Source organism: Melanaphis sacchari, unplaced genomic scaffold (genome assembly GCF_002803265.2).
Source record: "Melanaphis sacchari strain LSU unplaced genomic scaffold, SCAv2.0 Contig120_pilon_pilon, whole genome shotgun sequence".
Taxonomy (NCBI): Eukaryota; Metazoa; Arthropoda; class Insecta; order Hemiptera; family Aphididae; genus Melanaphis; species Melanaphis sacchari.
In genome coordinates this window covers 310096-337873 of record NW_020270473.1, presented here as the reverse complement: position 1 = coordinate 337873, position 27778 = coordinate 310096, and the positions used below count along the sequence as shown (strand labels likewise).

Here is a 27778-nt window from a genome sequence, read left to right as displayed (position 1 = left end):
TCAAAAACGTTTGTATTTAACTCATTTGGATACCTATTGAAAATTTGACATTATTCCCGTTCGCAGTATTTATCGTATTTACTATTAAATTCACAGTTATTGCCAATTGGGTAAAGTGCTTCAAAATAGTTGAGTACCGTATTGTAAATAACCATTTGGTCAATAACAGTTTAATGAAATGTCACCAAGTGTGTTTGAACCACGGACGGTGAATATTTCGTGTAATCCAAATATTCAAATTATTTAATTAATTTTCTGATAACGATTTTGTGGTTTTCTGAAAAGGGACTCGATATTGACCGGACGCTGAATACTCACAGTTAACGTTTAACGTGATCCTCTTGCTAACAGCCGGTGGAACATCGTTAGACGCGATGCACAAATAATGTCCCATCTGACTGCGGTCTACTCTGTTAAGCAACAGCGGTTCTCCACGTACTCTATCGACTGGTCAACAAATAATAAAACCATGCAAAATCAATATCACTAGGTAGGTATTTCAAATAATAATTATAATACTGACATACTGAACCTATTATTTACACTTTTAAAAATATTCAAATGACTAATAATCGTTAGTAGTTATAATATAAAATATAAATTCAACGTATTTGACGTACGGATAACGAAAGAAACAAAGTAGTTAAAAAAATAGCAGTGAATTAATTTAAATAATTTATAATAATTTATAATTATTAAAGTATAATAAAACACATTTGGTATAATATACCAATATATTATATTGAATGAATTGTACGCTCAATAAAACATAAAAAAAAAAAATCTCTCTTCAATATTTTTTTTTCTGAAAATATAAATAACAAAACTAATAATGTTTATTCCTGATTCTAAAAACTACGTTATATTGTAAATTACAACTAAATATAATTAAAAAGATGAAATATCAATTAATAAGCATGTACTAGTAAAATTTGTTTTACTTTAATAACAGTTATCCCCTATATTAGCCAAATACGATTAGTAATCAAGTGATCTTTTTTAGAACTATAGAATATAAGTTAAAGTATGTGATCAAAACGGTTTACAATTGTCAAATAAAAAACGAAACAAATAGAACAGGAAAAGAGTAATAAATTAATGGTCTGTTTACATAACGTAACACTTTAATTTTTATTCATAGGAATTCAAACAAGCTTATATTTTCACTGACGTGGATTTAAAACTGTACACCCATCAGAAAATGTCACAGTAAATAATAATATACTTATTAGATGTACTATAATGTACCGTTATCGGCATATTTTATTTTGAATTAATATTTCATAAACTGTAATAAAAATGTCAAATACTACTCAATGTCAAGTTCAATTAATAGTTTTTTTTAAGCATACCTTTTACAGATATACAACTTTAACTTATAACGTGAAAAGTAAATATCAGAATATAAATATAAGTCATTAATTCATAAAACATCTAAAGATTATAGAAGTGTGTGTACTCAGCATGAATAGTTCAAGGAAGTATTCGTGTTTGAGACACGAAACAATAACTATTTTATGAGATATATTATAATTAAATTCTATAATAGTGTTCAAATAATGTGTATATATATATATATATTTATTTTTATTTAAAAGTAGGTTAAAAATACTACTTAAATATTTTAAACACACCTAAAACATTTCATCCTAAGTTTATGTGAATTTAAGTTACACACATACTGATTAATGGCAATTATATAACTAGAAGTACATACTTAACTCTTTGAATCAAAATAAGCTGATTAATTTAATATAATTATACACATCTAAACTCATCAAGTTTAACTTACTTGACCTCTATTATAACTGTAGATATCAAAAACCTATAATTATATTACATGAAAATTTCATTTCCGTATTTATATTTATCTTTACATGTGTTCTTAATTAAATATAACATATACTGTGTATTCTAAACATAAATATATTTACAGGAAATGTGTCTGTAAAGTAGATATAGCATAAAAAAAGTCTAAAAAATAATCACATATTATTATAAGTTTGAAAATTCAAAGAAAAATAAACATAAAACATTATTTATACGATTTACTAATTATTTTTAAATTAAAAAAAATAACATTAATGTATTTTTGTAAAACTGTATGTACAATTAATTAAATATTTGATTCATATCATTAATAACAATATATAAATACGTCATTATTACCGAACTGCGATATTTTCATATTTATAAGTAAATACGATATTATCGTATAATAATATTGGAAAATAATAATAATTTAAAAAAATGATTACAGATATAAATAATAATTATATAATATGATACATAATAAAGCAGTTTTACTTTTTGTTAAAACTAATTTATGTAGTTTTTACCTATTATATACTGAATTAATAACAATTAAATAAGAACGCTAATTGATTATTTATAGAAAAATATAATTGGAATAGTATGATATTAATCTCATAAAATCCCACGATTTGTTTATTGTACACAATTATCAAAATTAAATAAGATAATATAAAATCAAGTTTTTTATTATAAGATCACAATTCATTGTTGGGCTATTGGCATACTTCAAATGGCTATTATTATTTCATGTCATACTTAGTCCAAGTAAAGAGAAGATTACATTTCAACCCACTTTATCAAAGACAAAAGCAGATCACCTAAGTGCGCATTATGTGGAAAGTAATAAATTATGCATCTAACATCAAAGAGATCTCTATATTACAAATTTCTTCTCGGACGTCGATAAAATAATCATCCAAACCATTTTAACCTTTAAAAAAAAAAAAAATACATGATATACCTTCCAACTTTCACACTATTCTGATCAACCAACTTTATGCCTATTTTTGATTCCTACTGTAAACTACCAAACAGTTATAAAAATAAAATATCGTTATAAACATTTTTCTCAAATATTAATTCCTTGATTAGTCTTCTTTTTTTACTTTTTACTGTATTATATAAGCAATATATTCCATAGTCTACAATTAATAATTATATCTTTACCTCAAAACTTATGAATAATATAACGTCATTATTGTATTTTATTGTATTACCTATAACTTTACACCTTAAATACTCTTCAATATTCTAATTATGTTAAGAATAACTTAACACTAGTATCACTAATGCATTGCTCCTGACTCACATTACCCATGTCTATAATTTCACATTATTTCATGTACTTACTGTACTAATTATTAGTACATTATATTATATAGTTTTTAAAATAAGATATAAAATTCCTAGTACACATATTATATTAAAAATTGTATTAAAATTATAAAAAAAACGTAATTGCTCACATGATGTTTTTTTTGATTTGTTGTTTCTTATAGTTATTTTATGACCATCTTCTCGTCTCCAAGTAATTTTTGGTAATGGATTGCCTTTAGCCTTGCATGCCAACGTAGCATTTTCACCTTCATTTACAGTGATATCAGATATGGTTTCTTCGTCTTTGATGTCCGGCGGAACTGTTAATAATAAACAAATATGTAATATAATTTTCATTAAAATTGCGTATTGACGTAATAGTTTTAAATTTTAAATATTACAAGTTATTAAACAAGATGCTAACTTGTAAAAAAACTGTATAGGTATAAAAATATTTAGGATTACTAAAAAAAATATTAATATAATGACAATAAGGTTTAAAAAATAGTCTCGGCCAGTAGTGAAATAGATTCTAGGATAAGTGGAATCTATAAAGAAGAAAATAGTAATATCTATAATAACAAAAAGGTATCAAATTCTGGGTCAGCCAGAAGAACTCTCCTACACGAAATAATGTAACCTAACCTTACATGTAAGTCTAAAATCTTGCATTTATGAAATGTTCAGTTTCACATAAAATAAATGAATTTTTTTTTTAAATAATAATATTTTTAAATGCTAAACGTTTATAAAATTAATTTAAACTTGTTATTTTAAAGATTAATAATGTCTTATGGTCAAAAATAAAATGAAATTATCACATAAAACTTGTAAGAGATAAATTAAGAGAAAAACATAATATTTAACTGTTCTTTATTTTATTCATTAATCTTAAATCATGGTTAAATATAAAACATTAATAGAATCTAAAATAACTTATTAAAAATCTATATTAAGAGAAAATTTAAAAAAAAAAATTATGAACTCATTCGATAATATGAAGTAGAATACTCGAAATATGTTCAAGAATTCAAAATATAAAAACAACGGAATTAATTTACTACAAGAAACAAATTCTTTGACAAATAATTATTGTTCTTATATATTTTATTTGAGATATCTGTATTAAGAAATATTTTCTAGTTTTAGATCAAACATGGATATAATACTAGGCAATAATTCATTATCAATGTACTAACTACCAAAAAAGCATAGAAAACAAAAAAAATCCACATACATAAATATTCCATTATACGTATGTTTATAAATTTATAATATAGGTACCTATATAATCATTAATAATTTAACATAGACAGTAATTTGTTTGAAATTCTTAAAAAAAAAACATATAAATTGAATACTAGAACGAAATATAGATTTGCAATAAATTAATTGTGGAGGTTCGTTTCATGTATTTATCAACTATAAATAATTTTATTTTTATAAGCTTCGCATTTTATTATTCAACCAGTTTTTTAAACATTTTCATTTTTTTTTTAAGAATCAACACAAACAAATGAATTAGATGTATTTTTTTTTTTTTTTAACATTTATTAGAATATATACAATCTGTAATAATGGTTACAATAAGCATATGGGTTGAAATACAATTGTTGTGAATGCGTGAGGTGAGTAGCAACCCAGCGGTAACACTCGACTGTATTTAGATGTATGTTTATCAAAAACGTTATGATATATATTAAAATTTGAATAATTTTCATTTATATTTAATCAATTTATAAAAAATTGAATAATGTTGTTCAAGTCTGTTACGTTATTTATACGAAATGAATTTTTTTTTTGTACCGATTACTTTATTTTTAATCAATTTTAAAGTTATTAATTTGAAATTAATGAAACTAAAGTCATTAAAATCTATTTTACACAGATAATGATTGGGTATAGTACACGTGAAATCCAATTAATTTAAACTAACTCTAAATATTAAATAACATTAGAAATTTTATGATTTTCTACATTATATAGGTCCATACATCAGCACTTTATGCTATTATTATCTTAACATATATTAAAAAATATTGTATAAATTGTTTGGGTTTCATGTTTTTCCTGTTATAAATACCCATGTAGAGGACGATCTATACAATTTATAGCTGCGTCACCAAAGGTGCTGCTATGACACAAAAACAAACCTTATACACACTGAAAAACCATATCAGTTAATTTTAGTTTTATCACGTACTGTAAACAGAAAATTTAAATAACCCCGCTCACACATACTGTGTTTAAACTTTGGGGACTAACAAGTAACTGGGAGCTCTACGTTAATGTTTATTCTATACCGTAATAACATCTATAATTTGAGTTTAACAGATTATACACTTCTTATGTATTTCTGTATGGTGGTCACCAATTTATGTTTACAGAACCCATGGGTAAACATAACATCATACCCAAAAAATATTGTCACCTTCTTAACATATGATATACATAATTTGGACCCAACAAATTAATTTTATAATAACTAAAACAACAACAAACCAATAAACCTTTACGTATTTTAATTTTTCAATCTAGCTTAATTTTTAAATTAGTAGTTTAATATATTTGTATATAAATATTCAAATATTACACATAAAAATTAAAAATTACATTAACTTTGGACTACGGTACAATTATTTATACATTTTGGTTAATATTAAGGATTTTGTTAAATTATAAATTTTAAATAAATGGTTTATATGTAAAAATACAATCTATTTTTAATATTTTGAAATTACTGTTATAAAAATTTAACAGGAATATTTATTTATTTTTTCAAGCTTTTTTACGAAGTAAAATTTTTAAATGATATGTTCAGAAAAAAAATCAAAAATATAAAAAACTGAATACTCTACCATCTAAAAAACGTTAGTATAAATATTAAGTGGATCTTTCAAGTATTTATATTTATTTTTTGAATAATAAGAAAATATTAAAATTTATCTTATCAAAAATTCGTTTTACGTAAATTTACGGGTTTCTTTACTTTATTTTACTTTATTTTATTCTTTTATTGTTTATTCTGATTATTTCAAAAATGTCTATGAATTGCTTACTTTTAATCTCCTATAGTTCCAACAAAATCCGATTTTCTATCAACCTCAAAGTTGAAAATCAAGCATTTATATGGCCACAAAAGTTGATGACAGACAAAAAAAAGAAGCAAATCACTGTAAAATCAATATAGTCGTTGTTCTACTCAGAAATTACATTTTGTCGGAAATTTATTATGCAAGTATGACCAAACTATATTATATAGTTATACTATATTATACTATATTAACTATATTTTATTCTATATAATATTATAGAGTTTTATTGTAATTTGTGACTTACCTAGTCATGACTATCAAGTATCTATGACCATCTAGCTTGGATGTAAAATATGGCTATTTTTTATGGTTTGTATCATATAAATGTATCTTATTGTTGTCATATTTTAAGTTGAAACAAGAGTATCTATAAAATAATAATTGATGTCAGATACTGTAGTCCGACTACAGAAAAAACTTGAAAATATATTAATAATCTTTTAAGTGTGTAAATAAACACCGTCGTTATAAAGTTCATTAAATTTTAAAAACTAAAATCGTTGAATATTTTGCATGAGAAACATGACAAAAAAACCAAACAAACTCTTGACTGTTATTTTGTAGAAATGGGTTTCAAGTACGTGCCAAAAAACCCCTCTTTGAAAGTAAAAATATTTGTCAGACAATAATTGCCATCTAGCTTTTTCTTTTTGCTACGAGAATAAAGTTGAGACCAAAACTTTACAAAAACCCGGTATAAAAACGAAAAATAACTTTGGAAAAATAACTGTTATTTCTCTAGTTATGACCCCAGTTCAGGTTATATTCTCGCTGCCAGTGTACTGAACACGTGTTCGTGGTGTAGTTATAATATGAATATTAAATAAAGGGAAAAATACAAGTTTTTTTGTAAACGCTTCACTAAAAAATTGTAAATATTTTTATAGTATGACATTTCGCATTCGTTTTGTGAAGACCGCTGTTGAGAGTAATTGCATACAATGGCCAATTGGTCAAACAAAAAATATAGTATTATTTTTATTAGAAATTTTTTAAATAAATTGCATAGTTTAATAAATAATAAATGAAATTTTTACCATAAAAAAATACATCATTGATACTTTAATAATAATTAAACTGTAACCATTAAGATTTGTGTAAAATAAAATATTAATTGTATACTTGATAAGTATATGGAGTTCACTATTATCATCTTATATTGTATGTACGATGTTAACAATACAAAATGAAATTCAAAAAATGTACAAGTCAACTACAATATTAATGTTGATTTGTATAGACATTAAACAGTTTAACGAAATTAATTGTCATTATTGTCGTTCGGTAAATGGCTTACAACCAAAGTCTGCGAGAGAGTGTAACAAATGAGTGAAAAGGTAGAACAGAAGTTTCTGCCGCATAAATGTTTATCACCACAATAGTTGACCGCATCATTTATTCTGTCACACAGATTCTGACAACCAAATAGTCCCAAAAGAAAATTTTAGTAAAATATTCTAATGCATGAAATATTTGATTATTTTTTCAAGAACTTAAAAATAAAATAGTTTGTATAATATTATAGAAAAATATTTATGTATATATATATATATATATTTTTTTTTTTTTTTGTAACATCTTTGCTTTATTCAAAATAACTCGTATAATACAATTAGATTATTTTTTTTATGCACGAACATTTTAATATTGATGAGATAATAACAATTTTAATTTTAATTTTTTTTTTTTTTTAAATTAAAAATTGAATAAACGTTTTATGAGCACTTTAGTCAACGCTATTATCATTTTATCATTTTTCAAATACCATTATTTATTTATCTTTTTTTTTTTTAACTCTAATAATAACATAATTTATACTAAGTACCTGCGCCTGTGCACCAATGATCGTTAACATAATTTTCATGTAAACAACGAAATGCGCAGTAACTCCACGTCGATGACATTTTAAACTCCGTTTAACAATAGGAACATTAATATTATGGCAATTGACAAATTTGAAATAAATCGTAGACAGAAATAAACTCACTCGAATTTTGTCATACACCGCAATAATTGAAAAGCTTTTATGTTTTCAGCAATTGCAGTAATAAATAATTAAACGTCGTGTTTGGAATTTTTTTCCAAAAATTATAATCAATATCTGATATGAAATGGTCAACTTAACGGAAATTAAAATCAATAAATGATAAAAACAATATTCTAGACAAAAAACTAATAAAATATAAACTTAATGTATATATTAACTCGCATAGTGGATTTATGCAATAATTTTAAAACTGGTTAACTTACAGACCACTCAAATGGTTTTCTATCTCTTTTCGTAAGATATATTTCTGACAAAAAATAATATTGTAAATATTACTTTTATATACTTTTGAAGGTAAATTACAATTTATATAGACAATTCAGTTGTTGAATTATATTTTCGACCATTTAACTAAAATTAACTGATTAAAAATATTTTTATTTATAAATATACCTATACTTTGTAAATATTTTATTATGTGATTAAATATTTTCATAATTTGCTAAGTTATCATATATTATTTTCAAAAAAATACTCAGAACTAACCATAATATAATATTACTTGATATTATTATGGTTAAGATGTTGAAAAATTAAAATTCAACATATAAATAATAACGTCATATTAGTTCATATGTATATTCATGCACTATAAAATAGATTCAAATTCTATGTCCGTAATATAATCATGCCTATAATATACATGTTATTATATTTTTATTTTTGACAGTTTAAAAATGATTTACGAGTTATATGTAATTGTTTTACATTATTAATTATTCAAGTTGTGATGTAAACGTAAAAAAGTAAACTGTCAAAAATTACCTTTTACGTCAACACAGCCAATTTGTTTCTTCATAACATTCGTATTAATTTGACACATGTAACATCCTTTGTCGGATCTTTGCAGTTGCCGAATTTTGAGTCTCCAATATGTGTTATTATCCACATCTATGTCTATTCTTCGGTTTTCCGTAACCACACGTTCATGTAAACTTAGAATGGTTTGATCTTCTGCTTTTAACCAGCCAACCTAGAATATATATACATATTAATATATTTGTTAGTTTCATAAAACAATACTTATTATTGCATAAATGATAATATTATAATATTATTATATTATGAGTAGAAAACAATTATTTTACAGTAATCAAAACAGAAAAAAATTATCACTCCACTTTAAAGTAAGCTTTGAGTAAAAATATGTTAAATTAAATAATACATTACTGTTTAAATTAAATTTCAAATTGTTACAGTTGTTGTGTATTTTGTGAAAGCTATTATGTTTTTGGTGGTCAACAATAAATTTAACAATTTATATGTTATATTATATATAAGCATATATAAAGCAAAAAACATAATTTCCAGTATTATTAATTATGACGAGAAGGTAAAATATATTATTACTAAAGTTTTAAGAAACAATATAAACTTCATCTTATAGTGTTTGTATATATTTTGTTAAATACTTCCAAGCCAAACTCATATTAAGATTATTTCATGACTTTTTAACTATAACGATTATAAATTACAATTTAGTTATATTTTGAATTAATAATTATGTATAAATTGCTCTATAAACTAAATTTTGGAAATATGAACTAATTTAAAATACTGCATTACGCGTATACGAGCATCTTTGTCTTAGTGAACTTTGTACATATTGGCATCAGTGTACCTTGCATTATGAATTAATACTACTGAGATAGGTAATCTACTTTTGACAGAAAGAAATTGAAGGGCTTGGAACAATAACCAGATAAATCTAATTTTTGAAATTATTCGGAGTTGATAAAACGTGTTTTATTTTTATGATGAATCAATGTTAATCATTATAACAACTAAGATTTTTCTTTTTTTATTATTATTATTATTATTATTTTGTTAGGATAAATATAACAATGACTTAAAAATGACTTAACTTTATTTTATCTTTAGATGCAAGTAGCTAGGAAAATGATGGAGCCTATTGATTTATCTGATTGTTGCATTCCACAAATTATTTTTCGGGAATATATATTAATACCTAGTAATTAAATTATTTTCAACATACATTTTAAAATTTTTATTGAAATTCTTATGAGTAGTAACAAAACAAAGACTTGGTTTAAAAAATGAGTTATCATTAATCCAGGTTTATCTGGTTGTTACACTAAATATAAAATCAAGATAAGTCAAACCCCACTATAAAATACATTTATATTAGTCAAATTCGACTGATAATAATGTGTATGTAATTTTATCCTATACAATAAATCAAGACAATATGAATTTCAAAAAAAAAGTGAATTTATCTGGCTATTTTTCCAACCCCTTCAATTGGTATTGTAGTTAAAACTGCTTTCTATACTTTTTTGATATCTCTTAAAGAAATCTCTGAAATTTTCATCAAAATTGATTAAATTGTTATCGAATATATAACCTACGAATATAGGGAAATTGAATTTTACAGTACATTTGAACAATAAACAACAAACAGAATTTTTTGTTTTATTTTTATTTTCCTTAAATTCATCATTGTCTACAAAACTATAATAATTTTATTATTATTATGTCTTATACGAAAGTGAAAAAACCTTGTTAACTTTCTAAGATTTGATAGTTTTATACTACTATTTATGTTATTCTGGTCATTATTATAATCGAAAATTATTATTTTTCAATATTTTAATTTGAACATTATTTTTTTATTAATTTATCACGTTATATCATGTTATTTTATTTTATTATATACACTTCCATTTTATGAATGTGAAATGCCATCATGAATGCAAACTTTATAAACACACAAATACTAATAATATACACTTTATAGTTTACATTTTATAAAAACCCACTTAGTAAAATATAATAAAGCATAAAAACCATCATAGGTTCTATAATAGTAATACTTTTTATTACCTATTTTATTTCCTTTTTCATATTTATTAGTATGTATTTTTTATCCATTCTAAATAAGCTTTTGCAGTGATTCATTTTTTTTCGTCTCTCATTTTTTTTTTTATTAACACACACAATTCTTCATACAAATACAATTGATACATTAAAACGTATTGTATATGAATAACTGTGTTTGAAATTAGAGCATTAAAATGGTCCACAATTCTTTATAATTTTCAATAATGCACCCTTTGCATTTAAAAATATGAATTAACGCTTAAACGCGTATATTTCTCCGTTATTTTAATGTACTTTAATGTTTGTTAGAGTGATGTATTGTATTGCTAAAACGTATACAAAATTTACATGAAAACATTTGACTTATTATTAAGCAGCGTCTAAAAATAACAATGGATTTTTCATTTTTCATTACCTACTTCACTATTAATTATTTTTATTTAAATAAAGGCGTGAAAACATTTTATATCGTATAATATTCTACTTTTTACTCTAAATGATTAGTTTGTAATCACCTTATTAATTGTAATATTATATTATTATGTGAATCAAATAATTTCATATGATAAATAAATCGAAATGACAATTACCAAAAATATTAACAACATTAATTATGTGAACAAAATAATTTAAATCGTAAAATCGAACGTGTATACCTATCCTTACTTCAGAGTTCAGATGTTTATAACGTTCCGAAGATGTGTGCCTTAAAATATTTAAAGCGCTCTTTGTCGCTAATGATTAGATACTGAATTAATATGGATCATAATTATAATTATTATGGTTTAATACATAGGTGGTTATAATAAAATACTGAACACATGAGTTGAATATTTGAATCGCGGAGAAATGTTAAGCTAATATGATAATTAGCTATCGTCGAAGGACTCCAACCTGGCTACTTCATGCAGACAGATATAAATGAACCGTACGAATACACATATCTTAGACACAAAATGTCCAACCTTTGCGTCTTGAATGCAGCGCTCTTTATGGCATGCTCCAAATGTGATCGTGTCGCTAAGACCGTGGTACGGAAACTGTTTTGATGGATATATGTTGTTTGAACCTTCTTCACACTTGAAAAAGCCCGTGTCTTCCGAAACATATTTATTTTATCAGTTAATAAGCCATTGCGAACTTAACAATCGTCTGTGCTTTTGGCATTACTGTAAACATAGTTTTTACTGTAAGAACGTTCTAGTGAGTAATAATAAATGGGATTCGTTCATTCGTCAAACACACCATTTTTGGCGTTAAAATACGTGCTGAGCGCTATTATTGTGCATTTCAGTGAACGCGATCGTTTTGGCTCTTTTGAATAGGTTGTGAAGCTGACAATAATCTCACTCATGTCCGTCATTCCGAGTAGTAGTTGTTTTTGTGTTTACGTATTATGTTTGACATGATACAAGTCGAGATTGTAAAAATATGTAATACATAAGACTGTATTTATTCTTGAAAATTGTGTCAGGGTGTTTTTATCCAGTGACATTACTAAGTTATCTATTAATATTACTTTTTTTTGATTTTAAATTTAATAATTTGCAAAGTTATTTATAGTTTAATACAACATTGAGTGACAGAAATCAATTAGAGTTCAAGTTCTTTAATACACTAATTACAATATTGCACTGTACGTGTAATGCAAATTTTGGCAAATAATTTATTTATCAAACGCACGTGCTTATTGAAATAGTATTCAGCAATCATACACGTCATGTGTACTTTGAAAAAATATATTGTATTAAATTCAAATAACAGAATACCATAGCCGTAGAAATAATTGCTAATATTAATTAAAATGAAGTCGCATTCGTATCACGTGCTAGTTGAAAATGCAATGTTAAGTATTGTATATGTAATAAATCAAATACCTATTATATCTACTAATGCAATTTAAAATGTATAATCAGATACATAGAACACTTAACAGCTTGTGTATGGAAAAACCATGAACACAATGTTAATATACAAAATTAATTAGATTACCTTCTTCAGTTACCTTAAGTTGTGGTGATAAACGTGTCAAGCGTATTACAAACAACTAGTGATGTATATCTAAGTTTTAAACTATTTTAAAATGCGCACTCTAAATACCTACAGTATTTAATAAATTATTATAATTACTTAAAAAATGAAAAATAATTTCACACAATATTAAATGCTAATAGCACTAAAAGTGTTTTACATCTAATCTTACAGACAAATTGAATACTTACAATATTGTAATTTTAATAGGTATATATAAATATTAAATACCAACTTTACAAGTAAGAAGATAATTTTTACCAGTAAAAATTACGTGCAACTAAAAATAAAAAAAACATAAATAATTTTATTAACTATGCGTACATTTGTGTACTGACAACGTGGAATAACGTTTTGTAAGTTAGATTTTTTTTGTGTACAGTTTTTAGTTATTATAGCGTTGAATAAAAGAAACAAAAAAAAAATAATAATTAAAAAAAAAAAATTAACTGTAACTGTAAGTTTTTTTAAGACATAATTTATAAATTATAAATATTACATATATTATAATATAATATATCTACACAGCCTATACAAAAAAATACGCATAAATATTATTTTTTACTAAATATACTAACTCGTAAAAAGTTGCTAAAGTTTAATTTAAGTATTTAGTAAAAAAAAAAAGGCTAAATATTGAAGATATGTAATGATTAAAAAATAAACCAAATGCCAATAATCCATTTACCAAGTATTTAATGTTGACTAAAAAAAGGCAAGCACCGATCTGTTTTATGGTAGGCGTTGAGTGGATCACACTGTGATGTATGTATTTAATTTAAATTCAACGATATATCATTATATACGAAAAAAAAATTCAAACAAATCTGGTCTATCTGTCTTTATCTCTAAGTTCTCTTAGTAAACTAATTATATTTTATTAAAAAAACTAAATTGTGCTTATGTGTTTTAATCATTTTATATATCCACGAGAACAACTCATAAGAGATTTTTTATTAATTTCCATACACTTTTATAGAGCAAAAATATTGGTATCATTGGAATTTATAAAAATAAAATAAAAAATTTAAATTTAAAATCTCTATTGAAATAATTAAATTAAAGATATTAATACAAAGCTATAATAGGAAATTTATATAGACAATAATGTATTATATTATTTACTAATATTAAAAGCAATATATTTCATTAAATTAAAATTGTTTGAAAGAGTATATATTTTGTCTTTAATGTTTTAAAACTGTTCTACCTGGACAATATGTTTATGTGGGCCGATCATATTAAAAATTAAAGAAAATAATCTATTATAGGTACTTTGATATCTCCCCAGTTTATTATTGTTCTACGTAATGAGCTTAAAAAATAAAACTTTAATTTATATAAAATTCATAACCACATAGTCTTATGGAACTCAAATTTACGGTAAAGCAAAATTTTCCAATATAAAACCTACTAAATTTATATATCTAAAGCAAATAACCGGATCTCCTAAGTGTATGATTAATAATGCACTGCTTAAAGACATATAAATACCAATGGTTAATAAACTGACAACCTAAGATTATAACAATTCCATTATAAACTTAATTTTTTGAATATTAATGTAAATATTCAAACCAAAATGTAAATTAATATAAAAAAAAAGTAACAAAATACATGTTAGAACTTAGAAAATTTAAAAATAAAAATATAAGTCTAAAAAAATACAAACCTATTTTATGTAGGTATATATTTTATGTTGTTTGACAGTTGTGTTATTGGGTTTAAAAATTACTTTGTCCATCTTTCGTTCGTACAGCGGAATTCTGCAATCGGATTTCGTATTCAAAACACGGACGCTCTGCACAATGGCCTTACAGGACAGACTGTTTTATATTTTGATGTTTCTACCTCTTTGTTTGTCGATAAAAGTAAGTGAAAATGATCAGAAACGTGAAGTATTTTAAAAATTTTTGCACAATACTTGCACTGAAAAATCACATGATTGTTTAGAAAATGGCCCGCAACTGCCTTAAGTGTTTAGAGAAAATCCGAAAATTTAATAGATTTAAGGAGTATACTAATAGTAAATACATCATAAAATTTCATAAAACATAATTTTATTTGTAATTCATATAATATTTATTGTGATTTTTAATTTACAGTTGTATAATAATACAACTATTTTTACGATATTGGTTTTTTTAAATAAAAAGTACAACTGTAATATTTCTAACATAATATAAAATAATATACTATAATAGTTATTAACTTTTATTATTACAGTATAATAGCGTATATAATATAATTGTTATTCTTTAAATATAATTGACGAAGGCAGATTATATCATATTTAATATAATAAATGATGATGAGCAAATTGAGATTTAAAGAAAGTGATAAAGCAAGGTGACATAATGAAACTATATAAACTTTTGTATGACCATATAAAATGTTTAATATGGTATTAAACGGCATTAGCCTTTAATTTATATATACTATGTACACTGAATCTTGTCACAAAACAATTACAATTTATGTTTTTTTTCGTATTAAAAGTTGATTTTATAAAGATTTAAGCTTAAATCGTGATTTCTAAATTTTTTTTTTCTAAAAAACCACTATGGAGTCGTATAACTTAAAGCTTATTGTTGTGGAGATTCTTTAAAGTTTATAAAAGCTTGCCTGAAAACATATTATATTTGTTTTATATTTTTGACATTTTTTTTGTAACTACTGAGTTTCAATAATTTCTGCTTTGTGGTAGAGCTTATAACAAAGTTTCAAATTTCAAAACGATACAAGTACCCTTTAAAAATCTTTGATGGATTTGATTCGAAAAAAAAAAATTGTGAAAATATATATCAATGTATTATTATAATTAAATATTTCAATCCACTTACAATTTAAAATTAACTGAACTATATATTTTCTGTATTTTAAATGGTGAAAATATTACATTCCATTATGAACAAAAGAAATCGTAATTATTATTATGTGATAGAACACCTTAATAAATTTATCGTGTACATTTTTTAAATAAATACTAACTGAACACAGAATAATATATCAATTATTATGGCTTAAATTAAATAAAGTTTTATAAAATAATATTGAATGAGAAAAATATATAATATGTTTCTGATAGAATTATAATTTTTAACTTTGTACTACCCACATAATTTTTTTGGGTATCAAAAACAAAGTACGCACTGCAGAACGTAGTTTTAGTATGATAACGACAATTTAATCATTATGATAAGGATTTTTTTTTTAAATCTCTACAATATCAATACTTTATGTTTGAATATTTAAAAGACAATATTATCATTGTTTGTCTTTGGTTATACTTGCATAGTGGTTGAGATTTTGTTATTTTTGGTAAAATTTAGTAGTTATTTACTGGATGATAATTGAATTTCGATTTGCTTATAATATTGATTGAATTTAGATATGTTTTTGTTTCATTTTAAAAGATTCTATTTTTAAAAGCATTTTATATGATTTTGATTTCTGTGTATTCAACTAAACTTGGTTAATAGAAAAATGTTCATGTTATCTCCTCAAATCCTAAACCATTTTAACCATACATATAGTTTTTATTTTCATTTACATTTATTAATTTTATTATATTGAAGTATAAATGACTTTTAAATTTAAATTTTGTGCATTTTAACTATATAAGAATATAACTCTTATACTTGTTAATAACTATAAGATTTAAATTTTAAGCCCCGATATGAATGATAAAAAAGTATATACTCACACTGACAAATCTTAATTGAATTAATTTGTATATTAATATTTTGTTTTAAATTACAAACAAATATATAATTTAATATTTTAAAGTGTCAACTCAATTGATAGTTTAAATTAATAATATTATTAATTATTAAAAACGTTTTAAAATGTAAATGCAAATATTTAAAACGAATATTTACACAATGAACACAAATCAAAAACTGAAAAAAATAATATAACAAGTATATCATATGTATAGTATAATATACCCATGTAAGTATTTTAAAACAATTTCATCACTTTTATTTTTGATAACTTATTACTCAGCTAATAACAATTTATTTCTAGAATTATTGTATAAAATCTTTAGTTCAAAACGAATCCAAGCAATCCAACTGAATTATCAATCGTCCCTTACAAACGGGCGGAAAACAAATTTATAATTAAATGTCACTGCAAAAGTGCGGGCATTGATCACACCGTCTTTTTATATAAGTAAACTCAAGGAACGCTCAAACAAGCGTGCATAATATTAATGTATTATTATAAAAAATATTTTTATTTTTTTAAATTATTCAAACCCGGTACCAAATTATATTGTTTACCATAAAAACTTCGTGTGCGTAACAATAATACTCGGCATACAAACACAACGGTTTCACATCATGGCACAGCGGTTGACCTGCGGATTACGGGTGGACGCTGCAATATGCGATAAAAGATCAAATAAATATGACTTATGTTTTAAGTATTAATATTAGAAGCGCGTTTGTCAGCGGGGAGAAATGCGGAAGATGTTTTTCCGAGCACGGACGTTCTTCGAAAAAAAACCGTCTCAAAAGGTATGCGACTGGCTGGCGACATAATAATAATATGTTTATCAATAAATAAAAATAAAATAAACAAATAAATAACGTTCAACACGTGTCTCGAAACTTCACAGAGTCAACCAACTGTTTGTGTAATATTATGAGCAACACTCGGGGCATTATTGTTATATTATTCCCAACACCCGACGATCTCTCTTTTACTGGTTATGTCCCACATCCCCCCTCATTTAACGTTTAACGGTGGTGAAGACACTATTTACCGTAAAGCCTTGAATATTTCCAGAACTTTCCTCGGTGCTGTCACCTCAAACTAACACCCTTCTACTATTATTTATAGTTAAAAATTTGTTAAAATTATGAAAATAAACTGTAAATGAATAAAATAATGGCTGAAAATAATTATCGTAAATATATTTGCCTTCTTTTTTCTTTTTTTTTTTTTGAAATTTTGACTGCTGTAAAATAATAAAAAACTTAAAATCTACTATTACGTTAGTGTTAATATCATATAATTATTATGTATTTTCAAAGGTTGCATTATAAATTGTATTATATTATAAGTACTATAAAACCAATAAATTCATCGTTTGGCCTAGAATCTAAAAATATTGTACAAATTTCCTGGTAGTTTTTATTATAATTTATTTTTTATTACTAGTATTATTATTTTTCATTTTTTTTTTTTTTTTTTTTATAGTAACTATTATAAAGCGTTAAATTATATCAATATTTAATCATCTTAAGTTATTTAAAATATTTAACTTTTACATAAACTTCAATAGATATTACCATGTATCTGTTATTATTATTAGTGAACTATTAATTATATTCAATTGAGTACTTATTATAAATATTTGAGGTTAAATTATAAAAGGAAATGAAGTATAGTAATTAAAAATGTTTGAACAACTAAAATAAGGATAAAAATAATAAACTGAGTTTCTTTTCTTCCAATTTAAAGGATATTAAAAATGTAAATTGTATGTACTCGTAATAACTAATGATAATATAATATATTTTGTTTTCATAATTATTTATGAATACAATGATGTATTTGTTAATACATAATACAAAAAGTAGGCAATTAAATTAAAGTATTCACAAATATTTAATAAATATGTTTTATCTTTTATTTAATAATATTAATAATTAAATAATTAGTTTTTTTTTATTTAGACATTCATTGCAAGTCTGTATGAATTTAATTATATAAAACAACTCTAGGGAAATAAATGTGGAAAGAGAAAATAAGATAAATGAGAAGGTTTTATATAACGAATTGGACAGTTTATGACTCTTAATTCCCAAACGTCCAACAACCACTGATATTAAATTAAAAAGTGATATTTTATTAGAATACATGTCTTATCATAATTATTACAGTTATAATAACAGTTTTCATATCTATATATCTATCTATCTATCTCTCTATATTTAGTATATATAAATATATATGTGCGCGCGCATGTGTGTGTGTGTGTGTGTGTATTTGTATTTAAATAATAGAACTAACGATATTAACGAAAATAAATATTGCAAAATTTGAAATTTTCAAATGTATAATTAATATAATATGTAGTCATAGTCTCCATAATAACTGTATTTGTAATATTATTGTGTTCTATTATCAAAACTAAATAGTTAGGTACTTAAAAATGATTAATTTAATGCTGTTTAAAATAATATATATTATTTTATGGAAAGATCTACATTTACCGGTAATACAATTGAGTATACATAGTACTATATATACTCAATGGTAATACTTATGTTTTGAAATTTTAATTTCACTAAATGAAAACAAAATAGTAAATACATATTTATTATTTACATGAAAATAAATTCAAAACCACAAGGTATATATCTAAAGTGTATATAAAAATTAAATTAACGTTGTTTTACTGTATGTGTTACAGGTTGGCTTCTTTGTGCTACTTACAACACATCTCTATGCTATAAAAAACATGTATTATAATAAAGATAAAAACTTCTATAGGGACATTTTCATTTTTGTAATAACCGTCTAAAACTTATAAATACACTATTCGTAAAAAGGTAAACATAAACCTAAATTGAGTACATACGATTATATACATATTTTATTTTTTTATTTTGTGTAAAAAACAAGTAAATACTATTTAATTTATTATTCTCTTATTACTATGTTTAAAATAAATATGCGTGGAATTCTTTGTTTAACAGTTAATTATCAATTTTGTGCGAGTATAGTGACTAATAAGTAACAAAATAGTATTATTTTTTTCCAAACTTACTTTGTGTTCTCCAATGTTTTTCACAGAACACACCAAAATCGCTTCCCGCCCCAAAGCGACAGTAACATTTTCCATGGGATTCAAAAACTCTGGCTCTGGCCCATCTTTTTGCACGTCTATAACACAATGATAACAAAAACATCAGTTGATTAAAAAAGGAAAAAGAGTTGTTATAGTTTTAAATTTTTTTTACAGATCTGTGTTCTGTGTTATACTGAATTTACAAATACACGCACGACACATAACATTATACAATATACGTACATACTGAGTAGTTCTTTTACAGAACAACATTCATTATTTCAAAATCTATTTAAGTTTTTGCAAAATGTTTTTAACATAAATTCTAGATGAAATAAAACAACATTTTTTTCAAAACAAATTAAATTTTTCATATTTTTATTTTTACTTTTTGATTGAAAACTTACATTTTTAATTTCATAATCTATAGCAGAATATTTTTTGGAGTACTTTGATACATCAAGATCGAAATTTTGACGTGTAGTTTATGAGTTACAAGTAAATAAATTTAGGTAAGCAGAGTAGTAGATCAACATTTCACGGCGTACCACCCTCGTATCTCACCACCACTCAAAACAAAACTAACTTTAAATACTTATAACTCATAAAGTTTTCGTTGGAATTTCAGTTTTTATGTATCAAAATACTCTGAAAAATATTCTACTTTAGAATATAACATTAAAATATATGTTGTTTTTCAAATCAGTTAGAAGTTAAACGAATTATAATAATAAAAATATTGATAAACATATTTATTTAAATGAAAATTATCTTTTATTTTGATTAAAAATTATGTAAAAAAGATGTTTTCAAAAACATTAATGAATTTTAAAATAAATGTTGCTTAATAAAATAATCGTCCTATATATAATATAATGTTTATTGTGTAATATGTATATTAAATCACGTGGTAAATATATTTTTTAATCTGATATCACTCAACTGTCGTTTATAAAAAATATGTAATACGTATATGAATTATAATGACATGAACTTATCAATAAAGTTGACATTAATTAAAAATGTATCAACACTAATCAGACACAGTCAAAATACATCATACTATTTAAATGCAATTGATTCATTGATGACTACTTTCCCAATGTCGATATCACATTATACCGTGCTATGGCACGATTTCTATGGAGTTTTTGCTGAAAGAAATTTACGTTAAGTTTTATTTTGCTTGACTAATATCAAAATATAATGATTATGAAGAATGATATTTAGCTCGTGTGGCATACGTTAAGAGACGTTACCAGTACCACACCTACGTGCACTTCAATGATATACATTTTGATATTCTGAAAGTATGTTCTTATTGAAAATAAGTATGGAAAATCATTTTTTCTTTACAAAACAATTCAGATACATACTAACGCAAACACTATGTAAGTGTGAAACACGACTGAATCGTTGAGAACTCTTTCATTTCTCCCTCTTTCGTCAACCCACTATCACTACGGTCGACTTATATACACATGCCCTCAAACTCACATTTATTCAAAAGTTTTAATCAAACTAACGACTTTAATTAACGACGACAAGTCTGAACACACGAGATTCGCCTGAAACTTAAACTTGTTTTTCGTAATGAAACGGTCGTTTCGTCGAAAAGACATATATGCTGATTTTCATAGTGGTTGAGTGTCGAATGTGTATTATGTAAAATTTAATATAGTCTACATTTCATCAGCCTATTATTAAACGCATTTATTGATCTCACAAAGACTGCGTGTTGTTGATAAAATGGTTTCTTGTGCGTGCTACCTACGAGACTGCAACAGCAAGTTTCCAAATGTTAATAAACCATTGTTGATAAAACCTACACATAAAAAAGTAGTTAAAATTTTATGCGCTTGTCGTAAATATTTATATGGGTGATGAAATTTAATTTAATATATTTTAATGTATTGTAATGAGTAGTTTTTTGTCTGCAAGAATTGCTGAGATAAATTGGTAACGATTATAAAAATATACAAATATATTATTAATTATTGTGTGACGTCATAATTTTTAAGAAGTGGTTGGTTTTATTAAAAATAATTAATATAAATATATTTGTGTATCTTTATGGAATAATTTTTGTCATGTGTTTTGGATATAATTGTAAGGAGTCATTCAATTTTGATAAAAAAATATAAATATGCAAATTAATTTAAACACCCTAAGTTTCTGGAGTAATTACTTAAAACATAGAGATTTTAGACTTAGTAAACACTACAATATTACATATTTATTAATAATATACATTATGTATATATAAATATACGTATTTTGTGCGTCTAGTTTGACTTCAATTTAAACTTTAATAACCTAATACATTTGACAATCCACAAAGCTGTAAGTTAGTATATGAACCTAGATTCCATACTGTTTTAGCATCAAACTAAACTAACATTTTTTCGGATATTTCAGCGGGTCTTTTGTGGTTGTGTCACTGTACTCGTTTATTTAAACTTTAAATGCCTTTAAATAATTCACTAATTGTTTAAAATACTTTAAATTGAATATAAATATGAATAATTTAAAAATTATCTTTCTTGAAATATTAAATATTAATGTTAATTGACATGCAAAAAAAAAAAAAAAAAATTATAAGTTTAAAAAAAAAATGTTTATTTTTTTGAATTAAATTAAGGAAAAATCTTTTTAAATACCTTCAATACTTTTAAAGAAATGACGATTCACTGTTAAAATAATCAATATGCATATATTAAATTCGATTCGTTTTGTTGTATAAGAAAAAAATCCGAGTTCGAATGACGATTAACATCTATGTAGCAGGACAGTAGGAATTAAGTTGAGTGATGCACTTCTACGTAATATGTATATTTGTGGTCTTATATCGGTCTCATGTCTAATTGTTTTCGATTCATCAATATCGGAATATGGCCTAATAAACTACTCCTAACTAACTGTCAAAGTGTTAATTATTTACATTTTGATTAATAATGAATAAATTTATTCAGTAGTTTCCTATAAATTATGTTAACAAATTAGCAAGATTAATTATAAATTCATATTAACTCGACTAACTTGAGGATATTGGTAGAAAACTATTTGAACTTAATATTTAATATACTAAAATATGCTTCGGTTTTACTCAATACTTTTTTTTTTTTTAATTTCACTGCGCTTACTAGCTACAGACAAGTCGAATTAATTAAATTGTCTTGCTTAACTATCATTGATGAAGCGTATAAATATCTAAACTTATTGATTACAATTAAATATTGTTAATGAATAAAAAAAAATTTAATTTAAAAAAAATCTTAGTAAATTATCATTTTAATAAAATAAAATAAATTAGCTTTTCTAGATCAGATAATTTTATAAAATTATCTGTTTCATTATAATTACAGAGCAAATATATTCATATGAACACTAAAAACAATTTAAATGTATAACGTTTATAAGTTTAATATATAAAATATTCAAGTTATTCGATTACAATAATACCTTACATAAAATGTATTTAAACTATAGTCTTATGATAAAAAACAAATGTTCATGATATAATCAGTGATTTTAAATTTAATTCATTATTTTAATAAAAAGAATTCTTTTGGATGTGTTTATACATAATAGTTCAAAATTAAAACTACTTGTAGTATCATAGGTTCTACCAATAATTGAAAAAAATTCATAATGATAATAATAATGATACTATAATTTAAAAATGTCGCACTAGTGCCATTTTAAGAACAAAAATAGATAAATATAATAACGCAATAGTATAATTACTATGGTAGATACATAAATCAAGATAAATATTTTAAGTATATTTCCGTAAATAAATATTAATTTAAGAAAATTATTTTATTGTATATGATATTATTTTGTGTTACATAAATTATTTTATAAAAACATTTAAAATTCGGAGCAAACTGAGTAGAGTGACGGATGTATTGATTTTAAAATTTTTTGTTTTTTTTTTTTTTGCATGTGTCTTGTGTAATCCAATTGTGTAGGTAATCATTTCAAATTTTAAATATAAAATTTCAATGAAATTTGTCCAAATCGTATAATTAATAAATTATTTTTTAGTTAAAAATTAATAAAATTACAAGTGTTAAAATATAATATTTTAAAATGTAATACAAAATTATTTAGAAGTTATCTGTATTAACTTTGTGTTGTTAAAAGCCAAAAAAAAAAAAAAATAAAAACATTTCACTGCAAAAAATATTTGAATTTATTTTTGGTTAACGCGTACGCTTAGGTTAACCAGTGTAGTACATAAATAAATAGAAATCACTGTATTTCTGTAAAATGTCTCCACATACCTACATCATATAAATATATAAATATATTCTTACATATATAGATATTATATATGTATATGTGAGTGTGTGTATTATTAAACAGAAACGTGAGGCATATGTATAAATATACATATATTCACATTATTATAATAAACCTTTAATGATGTACACTGTATATCTGAAATGGTAGATATTAGTTTTACTGCGTTTTTTTTCGATTCTCTCTAAGCATTTGAATATAACTACTTGCGAACTAATATCATCCGTAATTCCTCGAACTTTTTTCTAGTATTATGAGTATTTTCTTTTTAATATTTTAATTATTATAATTATTATTTTTGTTTTGAAATCAGTCAGTGCATTAAAATATGTATGTTTTAATTTAACCACTATGTAAAACGTCAAGTGCTGTTTAACCGTTTCGTGTAATTCTTTAAGTACTAAACAATTTAAAATTAAGTAATCATGTAAAGTAATTTATTATTGTTAAATGCAATATGTTTGCAAACACGTGTGTATGGTAATACTGTGTGTGCATGTAAATGTTCAATTAATGTAGTAACCTTTTTTTTATAAAATTACAATTTTTCATTTTGTATACTTACTACAAAAGTATATAATATAGCATGTATGTATTTAACATATTTTCTGTATAATTAAATTTGTTTATAAATTAAATACGTAGATTCTGTGTAAAATTAATTATTGAAATAAATCTTTTATGTCAATCTGTAAGTGATAAAAGAAGTTAAAGAAAACCATAAAATAGGGTTTAGTGTTTAAAGTATATTAAAATGGCGTTTAATTAAATTAATATAGAAGAACGACTTGCGTGAAAATTAACAATTTACATCAATTTAGATAATTGTTTGGTATCATGTATTATGGCTAAGGGGTATTTTTCCTTATCAATTTATTATATTACATAAGATTTATTTAATTATTTATATAAAATATAATATAATTTGTAAACTGGTGACTGAAAATGATGCCATATAATGAAAATATTTAATTAAGAATTACAATTAATTTATTATAGAATTTTACTGGAAAAATGTTAAGTTTCACAAACAAAGAAATAATTTCACTTTGGGATTTTACACTCTCAATTAAATTTTACTTTATTTTTAAACAAATTATTTTAATTACTGTTTAAAAATATGATGTTGCTTATTTTTAACAGTATTCTTTAAATTATTATTATTATAGCGTATCATTAAAATCTAATTTAATCAATCTATAATTATAAAAAGCTCTATAAAGTTATTTAACACTTATTAGAAACTAATAATAAATTGTTGATAACACATACAAGTCACTCTAAAAATAACTTAAAAATAATTTGAGAAAGTTCTTATAGGCAAGAAAAAGACTAAGTTTTCTAAAAGTTGAGTAAATGTTTCACTGCTCTGCTGAAATATTTTTACGAGACCTTTGAAACTCTAAAAAACTTGAAAATAACATTAGTTGAATTTTTAAAATTATTTTCATATATCTACAACTTTTGTGTCCAAACTGCATTGTTTTAATATTGGCAAAATAACATTTTTAACCCTATCTTTAACGAAAAAAATATTTTATTTGATGATTTTAACAAAAAATACAATTTAAATTTAGCATACATTTTTTTTTTTTTAAGTTTTATGCTAATAAATGTATTATTAATTTACAGAATATTTGATATCTTATTATTTGTTAAAATAGATATTAAATGCAATTAAATTAATTAGCTTTGTATATATTGGCTAAGTACATATATATTTGTCTTTATATAATATATTAGATAGTTAAAATAGTTATACCAATAATCAGGAAGTTATAAATATATAATATGTACTAAAAAAGTGCACAAAAGGCTACTTTATAGATTTTTTCTTTTTAAATAAACGACTTGACGTTCCCGTTGAAGAATGTTCAATAAACCACTGCGCGCTGAATATATGAAATATAATAGCCTATACATACACATAAAAAAAACATGCAACTTCTTTATAAAATATTTAACAACTATGAAATACAATATTCAGCACTTATGGGTGACACTTACCATCTGAATTCATAATTTTTGTTATTTTTATTAGTTTACTGAACAATACAATATGCATTATAAATCACTTTATAAAAAGTACGTATAATATGTAATATATAACTGTCTCTGAGATTCGAAGATTTTTTTTATATGCTTAAAACATATAATTTATATTCCAACTTAATAATATCGATAACATTTACAAAAAATATCGAAAGTAAGTTGAATAAAATATTAATTAAATTGATAACTTTTTAATCAATCACACACAATAATTTATTAATATCAATTTTTTTTTTTTCAGAGTCTAGCGAGTGAAATATGATAGCCGATACTGGTTAGTTTTTGAATAGGAAATATTAGATTTTTTTATGTATTTTTGAAAGAAATGTTCGATAAAAGCCAATAAGTTTATGTGAACTGTGAACTAGTTTTAATATGGTGATATTATTATTTTTCTCATTGCACTTAAATTTGGTGAGTCTTAAAACAATTTTTATACCAATAATTATATTCTAGAGTAAAATATTTATTCACAAAACTATTATTGATTTAAAAAATCAAAACTGTCAAAAACTTCTGAACGTAGCTTGTTAAACTAATTTAAAAATAAAAAAACAACGATAGGTTTAGAAATACCGCGGTGATGGCGTTGGCGGTAACCCACCAATCGTTTCTCCAATGAATAATATATACGTATAACTACCGAAACTCTGGCCATAAATATCCATTATCCACTTAAATTGCGTTTCCGTGCGCACTGCCGCGTTCACCGTCCCGAAGCGGTACTATCAACCACAGAAATACCTTTATCTAAATGAAGTAGGAGGTGGAGAACCGACAAAAATAAAACATCCTTAATTAATTAAATACTCTAAACGTAGCCGGACGTAAAAGAAATCACACTAGCATATGCATAATATCATAATAGTAATACATTTACGTTACATAGAGAGAGAAGTAAAAAGAAAAGATAAGATATGTGCATTTGATGTAGTCGGGAATTTAATAGTTTTCATGAATTTCACGATAAACGGTACTTTATATTTTTCACTACGGTTCTTATAATATAATATTATTGTAATGTGATTAGTGTTGTTAGTCGTCACTTGTATGATTGTTATTGGACTATACTACAATCGATGGTAGTTGGTTGGTGTACGTAAATGACGACAGTTCAATAGGGCTGATTAATTCGTATGACGTTCAGTTTAGTCTGACTCGGGGCTTTTTCTGGTTGTGCGGTCTTGGGTGATTGATAAACAGTAATAATTTCACGAGCTACGTCCATTATTTTTTTTTTTCACTAAATTCAGCTGTAAAAAACTCTGTTGTAGACTACGCATAAAGTCCCTTGAAACAACAGATAATATACGTGAATAATTGTGGCACTCGGTTATTCAAACCTCATGCATAATATGATATGAACATTATAAAAAAAATAAAATAAAATAAAGATAAGTCCATCTGCTCTCAATGTTATCAATCCTTCACCACCAAACACATAATAATGCACCGTCGTAAATACGC

The 27778-nt window shown here is 23.9% G+C and overlaps 1 protein-coding gene across 2 annotated transcripts in view; it reads right to left on the bottom strand.

Moving 5' to 3' along the window:
- LOC112590845 (lachesin-like) overlaps positions 1-27778 on the bottom strand; it is a 185789-nt gene that overhangs the window by 34249 nt on the left and 123762 nt on the right. For both annotated transcript variants that reach the window (XM_025334420.1, XM_025334422.1), the window contains exons 3-6: positions 19931-20046; positions 9040-9247; positions 3282-3452; positions 319-447 (exon numbers count right to left, since the gene is read on the bottom strand). In XM_025334420.1, coding sequence (XP_025190205.1) covers positions 319-447; positions 3282-3452; positions 9040-9247; positions 19931-20046 — 624 coding nt within the window. The remainder of the gene's footprint in view (positions 1-318; positions 448-3281; positions 3453-9039; positions 9248-19930; positions 20047-27778) is intronic.